The sequence below is a fragment of the Pterocles gutturalis genome, unplaced genomic scaffold (assembly GCF_000699245.1).
Source record: "Pterocles gutturalis isolate BGI_N339 unplaced genomic scaffold, ASM69924v1 scaffold19345, whole genome shotgun sequence".
Classification (NCBI taxonomy): Eukaryota; Metazoa; Chordata; class Aves; order Pterocliformes; family Pteroclidae; genus Pterocles; species Pterocles gutturalis.
The window spans coordinates 59,899-73,360 of NW_010138827.1; the positions used below are offsets into that span (position 1 = coordinate 59,899).

The 13,462-nt window shown below is 43.7% G+C and overlaps 1 protein-coding gene across 1 annotated transcript in view; it reads right to left on the reverse strand.

Annotated features, from left to right (window-relative positions):
• Nucleotides 1-8,878, reverse strand: part of LOC104468878 (potassium voltage-gated channel subfamily G member 2) — a 24,752-nt gene extending 15,874 nt beyond the window's left edge. The window contains exon 1 of the mRNA XM_010083155.1: nt 8,080-8,878. Coding sequence (XP_010081457.1) covers nt 8,080-8,835 — 756 coding nt within the window. The 5' untranslated portion in view covers nt 8,836-8,878. The remainder of the gene's footprint in view (nt 1-8,079) is intronic.
• Between the last annotated feature and the right edge of the window lie 4,584 nt (nt 8,879-13,462).

The following is a 13,462-nucleotide window of genomic DNA, read 5'->3' on the forward strand; positions in this document are numbered from 1 at the left end:
CCTAGTGTGCAAATACAACAATCCTGAACTCCATAAACTAAACTGATACCGAGAGTTGCTCTAACACAAACAGCTGGATTTGACCAACCAGTACAGAAAATATTCAGATTCAGATCCACAAAGGAAAGATTAATACATGCACTTCTTTTACATTAAGGACTGTATCATTCAGACGGCTCACAGAGGAGCACAGTTCCCAGCAGAATGACCAAAGGAAATGATCATCACTTCTTGATATTTGCAAAGAACATTTTGCCATTAGTCTTACATTTGCAAATTCCATGGGAGTCAGATAAAAGATGCGCACCACTCAAAAACCCCACACAACTCCACATTGAACGTTTAGATTGAGCAGCGCAGAGGTTCTCAGCTCCTTGATTTTAAAGCTCTTCGTGTTAACCTCAGAAGCAACATCACTTTTATCCTCCAAACCTCATCACTTTCAACTGCTTTCAGACAAACCTGAGCTGTCATGCACAGCAGATTTCTCTGATCATCAGAAAGGAACTGGGAGAATACGCTATGGTGACTCAGACTTGCACTGCAGAACCTTGCAGTCACTCCTCAGTTTTGGATTTTAAGGATATCATACAGTAATTGCATCCTGCATGAGATAAGTTGGTCTCACTTATGAAAAAAATAATTCCTTGCTTAAGAAACCTCGCTCGCAGCCTGCGGCATGAGGAATATGCTCATGTACCTGAATAGCAGAGTTGATGTAATTTTTATTTCTGTTACGATGATGGTCACAGACATTGTGTTTAAGATATTCTGTCCCAAAGCATTCACAATCTAGGTGTGGCACTACACAAAACAGGTGATGAAACGACATAAGGCAGACTGAGCACATCAAAAACAAAGCAAACTTTTGCTTATTGCTGATGACAAAAGCTGTGGGTGAAGGGTGCTCTCAAAGCTTGTAAATTGGAGTGTGTGTCACCATTTTGACTTAAGTACCATCTGAGCAGAAAACCTACTTTAAACTTAGGAAAGCCAAAAGTAAGAAACACCTTACTCATAGATAAAACACAGCTCCACCATGCTACATCCCTTAAGCAAGGGCATGTGAATGTGAAAGTGAATCTCTGAATCTCGTGTCTACAGGAACTTCTCTGTGCACAATGCAGAGGAGGCAGGTGACAATTGTGAGTGAGTCACTGGGTCTCTCCCTGGCCTCTAGCCAGCTGTGTCTGGAACCGCCCGGAGCAAACACAAAATGCAAACTAGCAACGTAGTGGACAAGTACATCAGTAGATGAGTTTAGATGCCCAAACTGGAGATATTGTGACAGCTCGTAGCTTTTGCATTTCAATAGCAGAGCTGAAAGAATGGTATAACTAATTCTCAGATGATCCCCAGGGAAATTAGTTAGTCCAATTCCCCAAGATTCTTTTTATAAAAAGTCACCCTCGGTGCCCATATACTATAAATAGTTATCTGTAATACCAGCAAGGAGATTTTTTTAAATACATGTTTTATGTTGATAATTTCTAGAACAGTTTATTCCACAAAGAATGGAAAAACACAAGCTGCCATTTTATTAAGACTTCCATTCATTAAAACAAACCATCTATGCATCACACAAAGAACTAGCTCCAAGGTAAAATCAAGAAGGTCTCAGTATGACACGCAGAAAAACAGCTGAACAGTCACAAAAGAGAGAAAGTGCTAAAAATGAGTTCTCCAGTAATGAAAAGCTTCATTCCAGAGACTCAGCAGAGTGCCATCTTAGGATAGAAAGCATCAACAATAACAACTGTGTTACTCCTTTACATTACTTTTCACTGAAACAAGTAAATGATTTAATGTAAAAAATCAGTTTTCCCCACCCAGAAGTACCTCAAAGTGCAGGAGCTTTGAGACAAGATGATATAATTAATTCCACAAAATGTTTGGCATTTCTGACGCTCTGAGGTCCTGAATACTTATATTTCTCCCTATGTAGCTACTGATTTATACGTCAAACCTAAACGGATCAATAGTTACAACCAGAGGATCACAGAATGGCTGAGGTTGGATGGGACCTCTGGAGGTCATCTGGTCCAGCCCCCTCCACCTGCTCAAACAGGGCCACCTAGTTGCCCAGGACCGTGTCCAGACAGCTTTTGAATATCTCCAAGGATGGAGGCGCCACGACCACCCCTGGGCAACTTGTGCCAGTGCTCAGTCACCCTCACAGTGAAAAAGTCTTTCCTGATGTTCAGAGGGAACCTCCTGCATTTGTGCCCATTGCCTCTGGTCCTGTCACTGAGCACCACTGAGAAGAGCCTGGCTCCGTCCTCTCTGCACCCTCCCTTCACATGTCTGTACACACTGTTGAGATGCCCCAGAGCCTTCTCTTCTCCAGGCTGAGCAGTCCCAGCTCTCTCAGCCTTTCCTCAGATGTCAGATGCTCCAGTCCCTTCACCATCTTTGTGGCCTTTCATTGGACTCTCTCCAGTATGCCCATGTCTCTCTTGTACTGGGGAGCCCAGAACTGGACCCAGCACCCCAGGTGTGGCCTCACCAGTGCTGAGCAGAGGGGGAGAATCACCTCCCTCAGCCTGCTGGCAAGACTTTGCCTAACGCAGCCCAGGGTACCAGTAGCTTTCCATGTAGCAAGGGCCCATCGCTGGCTTGTGTTCAACCTGGTGTCCACCAGGACCCCCAGGTCCTTTTCTGCCAAGCTGCTTTCCAGCCGGGTGGCCCCCAACACATCCCTGGTGCAGGAGGTTTTTCCTTGCCAGGTGCAGGACTCTGCATTTGTCCTTGCTGAACTTCCCGAGGTTCCTGTCAGCCCACTTCTCCAGCCTATTGAGGTTGTTCAGGATGACAGCATGACCCTCTGGCCTATTGGCCACTCATCCAAAGTTTGAGTCATCAACAAACTTGCTGAGGAGACACTCTGCTCCATCCTCCAGATCATTCAAGAAACATGTGGATGTAGTGCTTTGGGACATGGGTTAGTGGGCTGGGTGGTGTTGGGTTGACGGTTGGACTTGATGATCCTTGAGGTCTTTTCCAACCTTAATGATTCTGTGATTAATGACAATGTTGATCAGGACTGGACCCAGTATGGACCCCTGGGGTACACCGCTAGTTACAGGCCTCCAACTAGACTTTGTGTCACTGATTATCCCCCCTCGGGGCCTGGCCATTCATCCAGTTTTCAACTGACCTCACTGCTCATCCAGCCCCTACAGCAACAGCTTGTCTACGAAAAGCTGTTGAGGGTCATTATACAAGACTCCCTTAACCTTGTCTGAAATTACTTTTGTGTGTACCTTTGCGAAATGAAGTCTTTAGTCACAAGATTGTTTAAAACGCAATTCACAATTTATCTATTCCCCATCCTCACCAATATCGAAGCACAGTGTGTAAATTAAGCTTAGAAGGTTAAATTGTTTCAGGCTTCTTTACGAGCTATTATTAACTTCATTACTTATGAGTCTCTCTCTTTGCTGTAACGTTCTTCAGCTGAAGGTTACTGAACCGTAACTTCCTATCACAAGATCTTTAATTAGACTAGCTTTTCCCAATATGTTAGAAAGGACGGTGAAGAAGGAAGCACTCTCTGATCTCCTGGTTTACACTGTGTTCCTACAAATGTTTGAGCTCAGTGGGACTCGGGCCTATAAATACTTTTGTGAATCAGGATAAAAGGCTTGATGTTATGAGTTCACCGCCTTTTTTCTCTGATGAATGAGACTATCTAGCAGAAGAAAGAAACTTTCTTCTTCTTCAGACAGACATGGTTGCCATTTCACCATGAAAAAAATGAAGAGTCTGGCATGATGACCATCTGACTTTCATCTGAATCTCTTCACGTCTTCCGGTTGTTCAGTTCTTACTGTGTTGTGAAGGCTTTTGCCATAATGTATCCCCAAGCGGATTAAGACTGGTGGGATGTATTAGCTGCTTTCCTTGAGTCACCTGATGCCTACCATTTGTTTAGAGAGTTGAGAAACCCACTTAAAGGTATCATATGCCTAAAATATCTTACAGATACTCTATGCCTCTGGCTATTTTTAGGTCTTGGGAGATAAATTTTGTGGTGGTCTTGAAAGAACTCGGTGTCCGAGGGCTCCTGCTATGATTTTGTCTCAGCAGTATTTTGCCTTAAGACAGGACTTTTCACCACTAAATCTCTCTCTTGCATAGAAATCTCCCATTCTGAAAATTTTGAAATTAAAAATTAATTATTGCTTTGTTACTTTACATGGAAGAACCTGACTCTCTTCACAGGTTTGTTTTCTCCATACATTTGAAGCATCCCTTTCCTAAAATTTCCAGAAGCAGCTATTGTGCACATTACTGGATTGTGGTTTTTATTTAATTTAATCACTAAATGAAAGATAAATGAGAAAAAAAAATGACAAGATGAAATGTATGCCCTAGCTTGGTAAGTAGATGTAGCTTAGGATCTGATTCTGTTATCTTTATTGATAATTGTGCAGCATCCGAAATACACGATACCACTTCCAAAAAGTGCATGATTGGGTCCAAAAATAACAGGACAGATAGGTGGCATATAGAGCTTTTGTCTTCCAGAAAGCGGCAGCTCAAGGAAAAGATGACTGCTTGTTAGCCAGAGGATCTGCAACAACTCTGACACAGAACCCTGACCGCAGCAATGCCAGCCGGAGAGCCTGCGAAACGTACGGCATGTCCTTGGAAATAATATTTACTGCTTGTTCCTTAGCCAGGAGGGATGCACATACATTTTCTGCAAAACCAGACCAAAGCGCTATCCCTGGGCACAAATTTTAAACCAGGTACCAGGGCTGCCCCTCAGGATGATGAACGTGACTTTGAACTCATGTAAGCTCTCTTCTCTCCACACCTGGTATTCGACGAGCTGCGCCAGCTTGCTAAACCATGTGCAGGTGACATGGAAGGAGTTTGCAACCTGGGTCTCTGATCCTACAAGCAGCTCCACGTGGGCAAATGCCTGATTCCTTGCCCAGCCTTACGGAGGCTGAAAAGATGGGTATTTACACCCATTCGTGCAGGAGCAAAATCATGCACTCCTGGCATGACTAATTGCAACTCAAACGGAGTGTTGACCTGCATTGACTCAGTGGCAGGCGAGGAACATTGGGGATGCACTCAGCTATGTGAGAAATGAGCCTTCAGCTGTCCCCTCTGCTAGAGAACCACATTTGTCTCAAATAAAACAACCGTTTGCACTCTGTCCACAGCCCGTCCCTGTGCAAAGGGCAGAACAAAGCCTATCTGCAGGAGCTCAGTGCTTTTAGAATTTAAGGGCACAGAACACCATCAGATCATTTATTCTGATCTCCTCTGTATTTCAAGCATTTCACCCTTGTAACTTGAACTGAAACCAGCCATTTACTTTTGATTGGAATTGAGTGTGTTTAGCTGAAGGCTACCTCTCAGAAGGGCACTGAGCTTTGAACTGAAAACACCCAAAAATAAAAGATCCACTAATTCTCTGCCTAGTCTGCCCCAGTAATTAATCACCGTGGTATTAAATATTGGCACCTAGTTTCCATATGAATTTATCAGGATTCAGCTTTTAACCATGCATCCTTTCCCTGCTTAATTTAAAGGCCTTTTAGATAATACAGTTCTCCTCCCCCCCCCACAAAAAGACTTATTTGCTTAATCCACTCACCTTCCGGTCAATAATCTAAATAAACTGAAATGTTCAGGTTTCTTATTATATGGCATTTTCTCCAGCTGTCTAACATATACAGTTTTTTTTTTTTTGCACCCTTTCCAATTTTCCAAACACCTTTAAAAAATATGAGCGTGAGAAGTGACTGCAGTATTCTAGTGTCAGTCTCCGCATATAGGCACAAAATCATCTTCCAGCTTCTAATCACTACCCCCCAGCTTAGATATTCGAGGATGACATTAACTCTTCTAGCTTTATGCTGCAATAGGAACTTAACATTCGGTTGCTTGTATCCTAAATCCTATTTAGAGTCTTGTTTTGGGAATGCAAGAGCAAGCCTGCATTCCTCTTTACTGTACAAGTTTGCATTTGACTATGAAAATGTGCTCCTTCTAATGGCCCCAGCTTACCAAGAAATCCAGGCTTCTCTCATACGCTTGCTCTATCCCCATTATTACCCTGCTCCACCCAACAAATATTATTAGCCCATCATTATGAGTCCCTGTTTATGTTCAGATCACTCATAAAAATATAAGGTTCCTAAACTCTGGCAATTCTGAAAGCAATTGTTCACTTAAACCCAGGAACATCTAAAACACTAGGTACATCTCAGTTTTCAACAATAAAATATCCCTTGTGCTTAAAATTCCAGCATACTGGAGCACTGGTGGTTAATTACAGTAAAAGGCATAAGTTTTTCAAATTATCTTTTTTTTTTTTTAATTTTTTTTTTTTTATTTGGACCATAGTTTTAACTAGTACCCAGTACTACTATCCTCAAAATTTAGATCATAAAGCCTTTTAAACAAAGATCCTATAATAAATCAACTATTGAACCACATACCAAACCTTTTGTCTTTTTTTTTCTGGCTGCTACTGAATGAGTCTGATTCCAAATCAAACAACTCAGCTGGGATCTAACCTGAGCGTACCTGGCAAGCACAGGGTGGGTTTAACCGCACCGGAGGTACTCAGTCTAAGGTAGGGCTCTCTCTGGGGTTGCTGGACCCATTTTCCATCAGCATGCTTCTTACTTGCAATGCTACAAAATAGGTACCCGCCTCCTGTCAGGTCCTGACCGCTCTCTTTCCTGCTGGCGGCAGAGAGCCATGAGGCATCTGGCACCAGGCGATGGCACACAAGACAGGTTCTACTTGGAGGCGACAGACAGAACTTGACGGGGTGAAATTCACAATCACATTTAATGACTATGGGGCTGGAAACTAAGCCTAAACATTTAGTGTCAAGCTTGGATTGGAGTAGAAATACAAAGGCCATGAACTTTTCTCCAAGTCCCCACCCCCCAAGCCCCTTAGGTTGCATTTCAGCACATATTTAACGAAAATGTGAATGTCCTCCTCTATCCATCTTCAGCATTGGCCTACATAGAGCTAATCCTAGGAAACTGAACTGTTTGCACAAATAAGGGACTAAACCCCCAGGAAAACCGTTGAACTAAAGAATAAACAAAATATCCACAAGACTTGATTTTCAAGGGCATGAAGCATCCACAGCTTACTCGTGAGAATACTAAGCATGCCTGAAAACTGGGACATTTGCTTTGTTTCTGCTGTCAAATTGCTGTCTCAGCCTCCCTGCCCTCTACCTCACCCATAGCATCAAAATATTGTAGATGTGGGTTTTACAGTGGGGTACTGGCTGGGGTTCAGCTGGGATAGGGTTAATTGTCACCAAAGCTGGGAGGTGGGCATAGCTGAAGCCTCCATACCATGTCATACCATGCTGACCTCACGCCAGGACATAAGGGGAAGCTAGCTGGGAGAGGGGTGGGGGGGTTTTGGTGCGGCGTCTTGGTGTGGTGAGGGTTTTCCATTGTGTATCATTCTATATCCTGTTCTATTATCCTATTCTTTTTTTCTCGTGTTGTATTATTAAAAATCTGTCACTGCCTCAACTCACGAGGCTCCACCTTTCATCTATTCTTTCCCCCATGTTCCCCGGGAGGGGGAAAGGCAGAGGGAAGGGAGGGACCACGTGAGGCGTGGTGGTGCGCGGTCCTTACCCACGACAGGCGGTACCTGTCCCACGAAAGGTCCTGAGAGTTCATTCAAAGTGGTATTGTCAGAGTACCTTTCAGGAAAACTGATCTGTTAGCTCTTCACCTAACTGCAAAACACCAAGCCTCAAGCAAGGCTGATTTTTATAACCCCAGAAGCTAGTTTGTCATCTGGTTAGAGATGTCAGAAAACAAATCTGTTGGGTGAAGCTGTCTGCTGGTGTGAACTGGCAAAGCTGCTCTGGCAAGGCAGCGTTTGGCCCGATCTTCCCTTCTTCACTATTAAATGACAGAATGCTTTCTGTGCCCTACCCCTGCCAGCCCTCCCCACCATAAACACCTGTGTGATACCTGTGTGATGGCTGGAGTGACTTTGCCCGTCACCTTCCCAGGGGAGACAACAATGCAAAACACGCTTTACTCTCAGAAAAGCTGCACTCACCCGATCTTCTTCTTCTCTGACATCTGGCATGGTGCTGATGCAGAGGCTGACTGCAGTGATGGCAACAAAAGAGATGGAAATACAAGCAAAGATCTTTCCTGGGATCCCTGAGTGGGGGTTCTCCACCATATCCCTGAGCTTTCGCATGCACAAACTCAATCGGCTATTGTCCTGGAAGGCACATTGCGTAGTTTCACTAAATACCATCTCCCTTTCATACAGCCTGGCCTCAGCTGCCTCCTCCTCTTTCTGTCGCAACCTCTTTTTACAGCACCACTCCAGGTGGTCCTCTTCTATCCCCCAGTATACAAGCTCCTCCTGAAAAGAAAGAGCGCACATCTCCCTGAGAAGCCTCAGCTTCCCAGCTGTCAGGAAAGTCATGATTGTCCTGAAGGCACTAGGATTACGGTCAAAAAAAAATTCATTGCAGCTAACATCATAATCATCGCAGACGTTCATGATCTCATCATAATTGTTGCAAGATTTTAGCTTCCCAAGCCTGGTCAAGGGGCAGTCCTCCAAGGTGGTCCATGGAACTTTGTATTTAATACCACCTACGTTGATGATCACAAACCTGGTCCGGTCATCCAGGCGGGCTAAGCAGCACAAGTCTTCCCCAGGGTGCAGAAGTTTGGCCTTTTTGTAGAAGAATCCTTTCTTGGTTTGCACTTCACACAGGTTTTCCAGGTTATTGAAGGAGCAGGAGCTGAACTCAGGATCTGCGTTCCCAGTGAGCAATGCCATGTCGTGATACATTTATTAAGTCCATAGGGAGGTCGAGGCTACTCAAACAAACGCATCTGGAGAGTCAATCTGCAAAACAGAATTTTAAAATTACAATAAAATTAGGGTGTCGCTAGATGAAAAACAATCCCATCCTCTCAATCCCAATAAACTTTTCTTCATGGCATTATTTTTTCCCCTATTATTTTAGGACTATCTCTGCTTGATAGTTGCTTAAACTGCAATAAGGTCAGGGGCCATGTTGGTACTTCTAGAGGCTTGAGCCAGTGAATGAACGGAAACAAAACTGGTGTGTTATCATTTAAATGTCTCTTCTAGAGGTTCAAGCTGTATCCTGGATGTCAATGGATACTGGAAGGGAAAGGGGTCTTTTTATCAAAGGCAATTTATATTTTAGCAACTTAATAAACTTAGTTGCAAATGTTTTTTTGATTATTTTGGCCCATCGATGTAATGTATCTATTGTAGTGTGAGGATAAAATGTACGCCTACAGTGCAGTCAGAAATGCGATTGTAGCAATGCTGGTCATTCCCAATTTCAATTCACCAAGCTTAGGCACCACCAGTGATGACCGTATGTGGGAGCTGAGAATCCAGTCTGCAGCCCACACTGCAGCACGTTTGGGTGCTTGAGCACAAAGTGTGTGCTATCACGATTCACTTGCCACTGGTGCACAGCTAACTGGATTAAAGTTATATTGGGCATATGGACCTGAACAGCCCCACTTCTGAAAGGCAGAAAAGCTTTTGTTCTCGTGCTGGGGTGCCTGCCGTGCAAGCTAGTGACATCTCCTGCAGGGACGTGCACATCCTGGCTCTGAGCAGAGACCAGAGCTTGCCCGGGACCCCGGAGCCATTGGAGGCTCCACTATGGTTTTGCTGCAGGAGGTGGGCAGGGTGCGCAGCAGCCTGCAATGGGAGACCCAAGCTAAGAACAAAGCAGAGCTTGGAATCAACCCACTTTGCTGCTCTTACTTCTGGACAATGCAGAACCCAAATGGTCACATTTAGCATATTATGCACATTTATGCACATGATGCATAATTCCAGGATTTAATTTGTGCCCTCTGCTCACTCTACCACAATCCACAGATTCCCCAAATACATTTCTTCAACTGCCACATCGCTTCCTCACTTTCTCTAGAGCTCTCCATCCAGGTTCTCCAAGGCAGTACGAGGATGTCTTGAAATGCCACTATGCAATTGTATCAGTGAATCATGCAAAGCTTCCTGAATTGCTCAAATGTGAAGGAGGAAAAAAGAAATCGGCGTAGGACTGCTGGGATTTGACACGAAAGACCTGGACTGAGAACGGATCCAGTGATGGGGAACAATCTTAAGCAGGGGACATAGAAACCTTACAAGTTGGCAAAGACAGGAGAAGAAGCTGAGTTGCGGAGGACAGTCTGACGTTATTGATGACAGGATGGTAACCATGAGGCAGTAACTCCATAATTTATAACCAACATTCTCCAAATCCCTTTGAACCTCATTCGTCAGCCTGGGGAGAACATTGAACAAGTGGGTGCTAGGAAAACCTGGAGAGCAAACACATTCAAACACATTCCCAGAGCAATGTTTTCATTTATCCATGACTAACTCTTAACTTGGTAGACTTGGTCAAAACAACCTCCAACAGAAAGTGGCAAATCGTTGTTACTCACAATCCTGAGTCACCCTCTGAATATTCTCACCAACCACATTCAAACAACCGAATCACAGCAATAACAGTGGTCCTCCCGCTTCTACATTCCTGGGACCATCCAGCCACTGAATTTTAGCACAGTGAAAATTTCAGAAGAGCTAACAATGCCAAAATATCTCCAGTTTCACTTTTTTTTTTTTTTTTTCTCACAGAAAAATTGTTTAAACATCTGTTTATAGGGGGCAACATGAACAACAGAGAAAAGCTCCTTTGTCTGGCTAAGGGCCAGTAAAGGGCAAGACACCCGTTCAGAGGAATGGGCGCTTTTACGGCACGGGCTGGGGTGCAGCTGGGACTGCAAATCCCATTGCTGTCACAACAAGGGCGCGCTGTCAACATGGCAGATGCTTTAAGGATTCCGTCTCTTGTTGCTTTTTGTCGGTAAGATAAAATATTCGCTGCCACTACTCACGGCACTGTACTTCTGCTTTCATGCCTCACTTGTTACACAAGTCAACACACAAAAAGCAGTTTACATTGTTTTGACATCAAGGCCAGGACTTGCTTTTCTCCTCTCCCCTGTGTAGCAGGTTGTTGCAGAAAGGGGTCAGACACATTTCACAGAATTATTTTGAATCTAATCTTACATGTGCTTCTTCCTTCTTCCAAGAAGCAGCTAACTCAGCGTGAAAATCTGTACGCATGTTTATTACAAAATCTTTGAATAACAGAGGAATAACCTTTTATTTTGGGGATATAAAATGATGCTGATTAAATGTAAGACTTAAGGAAGTGTTAATAATTAATAACTAAGAATTAATTAAAAAATTAATAATTTTTTTTCATCAATGGATAAATAGAAAGTGATAACAGAATTAGTTAGGGATAGCGTTGCTCTTGGTTTAACAGCTTCATTCAGGCATCATCAGACTGCTGGAGTTTAGTTAGTGAGTTTTCTGAACTCGGTCTTGTTTGCAGGCAAACATTCCAAGATCCCAGAATTTACAACAGTATACGCTATTATTTGGCAGCGTTTGTTTTGGAAATCTCATCTGAAAGATAAGCTCATGAAGAGAATTGTATGTATTATTATCCTTGGCACCTCTGAGGTGGCTGCCCTAGACCAGGGCTCAGATGTCATCGGAACAATACGGAAAAGCTTGTTGTGCCACTTTAACTGTCCTGCAGAAAAACAGAACACATCACTGCGAGCGCCCAATTTGGCATCTATCCTGAGCAGTAAAATAAGCCTGCCTGGAAGGTCTGTTTCTGATCTTATGTGCATGGAATGTATCATGACCTTCACTGAATATTAAAGGGTGTTTCAAAATTATGTGGGTCTTAAAATACTCTCTGCATGCCAAGGTTATCTAATGTATGCACATGCCTACAGCAAAGCATCCCATTGAAGATTAACTTTAAAAGCCAATACTTCCAGAAATGATAGTACATTATCATCCAGTTGGCATTTCTACATTTAATCTGACACATGGGTGCAAGAAAGACTATTAAAACACACTCTGTAATAAGCTGCCCCTTGCAGGGACACAGGACAGAATTTGACTCTATATTTGTTGTTCATCATTTTAAAATGCTGTGGGAGAAATGCTGTATAAAGGTTTCAGTTTGATGATCATACATAGGGTGGGTCATACATATTGTGGATTCTTTTCTTTTTTAAGTGGAGTCAAACAATTTTTATTCATAAAGACTTATTTTCTTTGGCCATCTGCGTATGCATATATGCAAGTCCACACACACAGACACGTTCCGCCAAATTCTGCGAATAGCAGACAGTTGAGATCTTTACAATGCAGGTATTTCTCATCAAAGATTTACAAGATTAAAGAGATGTCAGAAGAACACCACTGCTTCAAATTCTCCTTTTTGTTGACGTATTTTCTCAATGGAGTGGGAGCTATTTCCCTACCTACCGTCTTTTCACCTTGCCTGCTCTGCTCTCATCACCCTATTTCTCACAAACATTCTTCATCGTCCTGTTTGATCAGCATTCTTGCATCTAAGTCATACACGGTTTTGCATGTGGCTCCACTGGTCTCCAGCTGCCTTGAATAAGAATGGAAAATGGGGCAAAAACATCCCTGCCAACAGGCTGGCCAGCCTGTTGAGGAGAACTTTAAACTAGTGATGGTGGGGAGGAAGCAGTGAAGCAGAGGGTGTGGGGTGACTTGGCCAGGAGAGACCTCGTGATCAGCAGCAGGTGGCTGAAGGGTGACCATGTCAAGCACATGCACCTCAACGAGGGCATGCCTACAGGGATGTGTCACAGGCAGAGTGGTCATACCGTTTCTGGGAAATCATCACAACCAGGTGGCTTTGAAGTGTTCCACGTTAACGGATGCAGCCTGGGCAGCAGACCGGCAGAATTAAGAGGTCTGCGTGCAGTTGCACAGAAGAAACTGGTACTATTGGGGGTGGTCAGACACTGGAACAGGATGCCAAGAGAGGTCATGGCGTCTCCATCCTTGGGGATACTCAAAGCCCATCGGCACACAGTCCTGAGTAACTTGCTCTAGCTGACGCCACTTTGAGCACAGCAGGGGTTAAACTGGATGAACTTCAGAGGTCCCTTCCTACCTCAGCTACCCCTTGATTTTGTGAACAGTCTCTTCTTAACTGCTGCTGTAAGTTACAAAGTATGGAAGGTTTACACTTGTATTATGGCAGCAAGAGGAGGTCACAAGGCTTTTTAGTAATTAATGTTTTAAGATTTTCCTTGTGAAATTAAACACACTTTGACAGAGCACAGGTTATTGTGTCATAATTTAAAGCCCTAGACATGAAACATAGATTAGGGGGACCACAAGATGTTTTCTCTCAAGTCCGGTGGGAGTTGAGTCAGTGAATCCACTCTGCAGTGCTCAGCCATTTCCAGCCAGAGATGTGCTGGAACCTGACATTGCTCCCTAGGACCAAAGCAATGCCAGCTTCTTGTTGTGGCATGATTTGTAATTTACAACACGCACAATTATT